The sequence below is a fragment of the Phytophthora infestans genome, genomic scaffold, assembly GCF_000142945.1.
Source record: "Phytophthora infestans T30-4 supercont1.84 genomic scaffold, whole genome shotgun sequence".
Lineage (NCBI taxonomy): Eukaryota > Oomycota > Peronosporomycetes > Peronosporales > Peronosporaceae > Phytophthora > Phytophthora infestans.
In genome coordinates this window covers 9,060-11,704 of record NW_003303675.1, presented here as the reverse complement: position 1 = coordinate 11,704, position 2,645 = coordinate 9,060, and the positions used below count along the sequence as shown (strand labels likewise).

The window sequence follows — 2,645 nt, the reverse complement described above, 5'->3', positions numbered from 1 at the left end:
CACCATGTACGGGTTCCATATTGCGGCTACATTTGCGGTAGCACAGGTAGCTGCTACTGCCGGACCAAGTTTGGCACCACTGACCGTGTTGTCAATCTTCTCTGCACGAACACGCCCGCAGCGACGTAAATTACTCCGGTAATATTTTGTGCTTGACGATGCCTCGTTTACTGCTTCTTTAATCGGAGATACCGCAGGAAGCACTGCGGTAGCACTTTTCTCCATGTTGCTGCTGCCAGTCCGATTCAATCGACCAGCAAATGATTTACGACTATCGCAGCGAGTGAGTCGCAACAGTTGTGGGGTGGGCGTTGAGTCGTCGTGTACTACAGGCGGTAGCTTCGCTCGATTTCCTCCTTGTTGCAGTTTTAATGTAAGAGTTAATGCTACCGATGACCTTTGCCGAAACATTGATGACCCAGAAGCGGTCCAAGCGACTTTTGAATTCAAGATATCGCCGCTCTCAAAAGGAAACGAAGAGTTGCTAGCAGGAGACCTTGATCCATCACCATTTTGTAGTTCTTCCGTCGCAGACGCACTTTTAACACCGCTGCGGTTGCTTTGCTGGTCACTGATAGGGCTTCCGCTGGTTAATCTCATTGCTCTAGATGTACTGGTTTTTGCTACCTCTCTTCGACATTCGAGCATGAGAGATCCAGGATGGACCAGTGTGCGAGCACCATTGAGCGATAATAATGGCACAGATTGGGATTTTCCTAGCACGGTACTGGAGACTGCACCACCATCATAGCATCCTCCTCCAGAAGACCCAAATGAATAGTGTTGCTTTTCAGTCATGACACTTCCGATGAAAGTTTTCTTGTACTTCTCCCAGGCCAACGATTTGAGTGCACGACTCTGGATAGATTCACGAATGTATCCATTGGAGGAGCGCTGTAAGCTAGCACGTGCCTCTGCCGACATTAAGTGAAATATATCGAACCGTGAAAGAACAAGGACTTTTATCGGTGACTCCGCTAAGATAGAGTATTCACGGACGAAAATGTCGTTAAATTTTCCAGCTGATGCTCTACGAACAACGACGAATATTAGAATCATATAATTGTCCACCCATCGAACGAAAGTATTAAATATTCTTACTCCGCACAGCCCAAAACGGAGTTGGGTCCATATCTTCCCAGCTCGTACATTTGACGCGCATTTGTGATAGGGTCTTTTCCTTCATGGATGATTTGACACTCGCCTCTCGTTACAATAAAGAGCTCGCTAGCTCGTGATCCCTGTAGCGATGAATGTCAGATTGTGAAGAATAAAGCCTACAAACTAATAATCTTACTTGCTTGCAGATTTCGCCTTGAAACGGGATATACTTTTCTGTCATAACGGAGCACATGCCTTCAATGGTATTGTCATCCCACTCGGGCCCAATGAAGTAGGGATTCTTTCGCAGCATCTGGGTGTACCGGGCGTGATATTCGTTTTGGTACTTCTTAATTAACGGCTCGTACTCATCACGGCCTAGAATAAGCAGTTCGCAGAATTCGGTGCAAACCACAGTGGCACGACGAAGACCGTCAACCTGGGATAGCGCTAACTCGCCAAAGTATTCACCTTCACCAAGCCTTGAGACGACACTCTCTTTTGTTTCATCGAAACGATTCTTCGTGCGTACCGATACGTCCACACAACCTGAGAAAATGATGTAGAAATGGCGTCCCACTTGTCCTTCAGCGAAAAGTACTGTGTTTGTGACAGCACTAATGAGGCGCAACACCTTACAAAGCTGCTTTCGGACTTCAAAAGAGAATCGTGAAAAGAATTTGACACTCTTTAAGTACTCGACAGCAAACTTCAGGTCCTTCTCGGATCGCTGAGCAGAGCTTCTCATGAAAATATTGCGCACGATGTCTTTGTTGCTGCGGAACCGTTTGGTTATCTCGAGCGTATTAGTGTTACTAGAGTCGTGTGATTCCTTGAGTAGCTCGCTGAACACGACGCGATTGATAAAAACCAGATCCGTTGGTGTTGTTGATATAATCACAGACGCTAAGCCAATAATGATTTAGAGCCATACACGCATTTAGTCAGCTTACGGCGAGTGCTTACCTGCGCGTACATCAGTGTTCGAAAGTAAAGCCCTCTCTCCAAAGGTATCTCCCGGCCCCAAGAATGTTAAATGAACGATTCCATTGACGCGAGCTGGGTTGCCAACCTCCTTCTTCACCACTTCCACTGCACATCAAATTCGTTTAGGAGAGAATCTCTAGTGTGACGCTCCTTCCCCTACCTCGACCGGTGTAGACAAGGTAGAAGCTGTCGCCGTCGTCACCCTTCAAAAAAGCACAATAAGTTCAGTATTCGACACCATTTCCAAATCAACATGGCTACGGGACCTCGTGGAAGACATATGCCCCTTTCTCAGTATTAGCAACAAGCTCTAGCGATTGATACAGTCGATCAAGCTGCCCACATTCACAACATGAACTATCAAAACAAAACAGCTTAAGCAGAAGAAGGAATTCAAAACTTACTTTAACTACAGATATTGGTGGGCACGACAGGATTAGTACCGGTTTCATCGCTCAGTTGCAAGCCCAGCTACTACAAGTGGGGTCAGCCAAATTTGCAAACACGGTAAGTAAGGTGCTTATTCTGCTTGCTTTTCTCCTTGCTAACTATTACTG

The 2,645-nt window shown here is 46.3% G+C and overlaps 1 protein-coding gene across 1 annotated transcript; it reads right to left on the bottom strand.

Moving 5' to 3' along the window:
- Positions 1–1,097: 1,097 nt before the first annotated feature.
- PITG_19254 (uncharacterized protein) lies at positions 1,098–2,368 on the bottom strand (the record flags this gene model as incomplete). The annotated part of the gene is made up of 5 exons (XM_002997149.1): positions 1,098–1,241; positions 1,286–2,007; positions 2,068–2,193; positions 2,249–2,274; positions 2,355–2,368. The coding sequence occupies 5 exons, from the start codon at positions 2,366–2,368 to the stop codon at positions 1,098–1,100; spliced, it is 1,032 nt and encodes a 343-aa protein (XP_002997195.1).
- Positions 2,369–2,645: the final 277 nt, after the last annotated feature.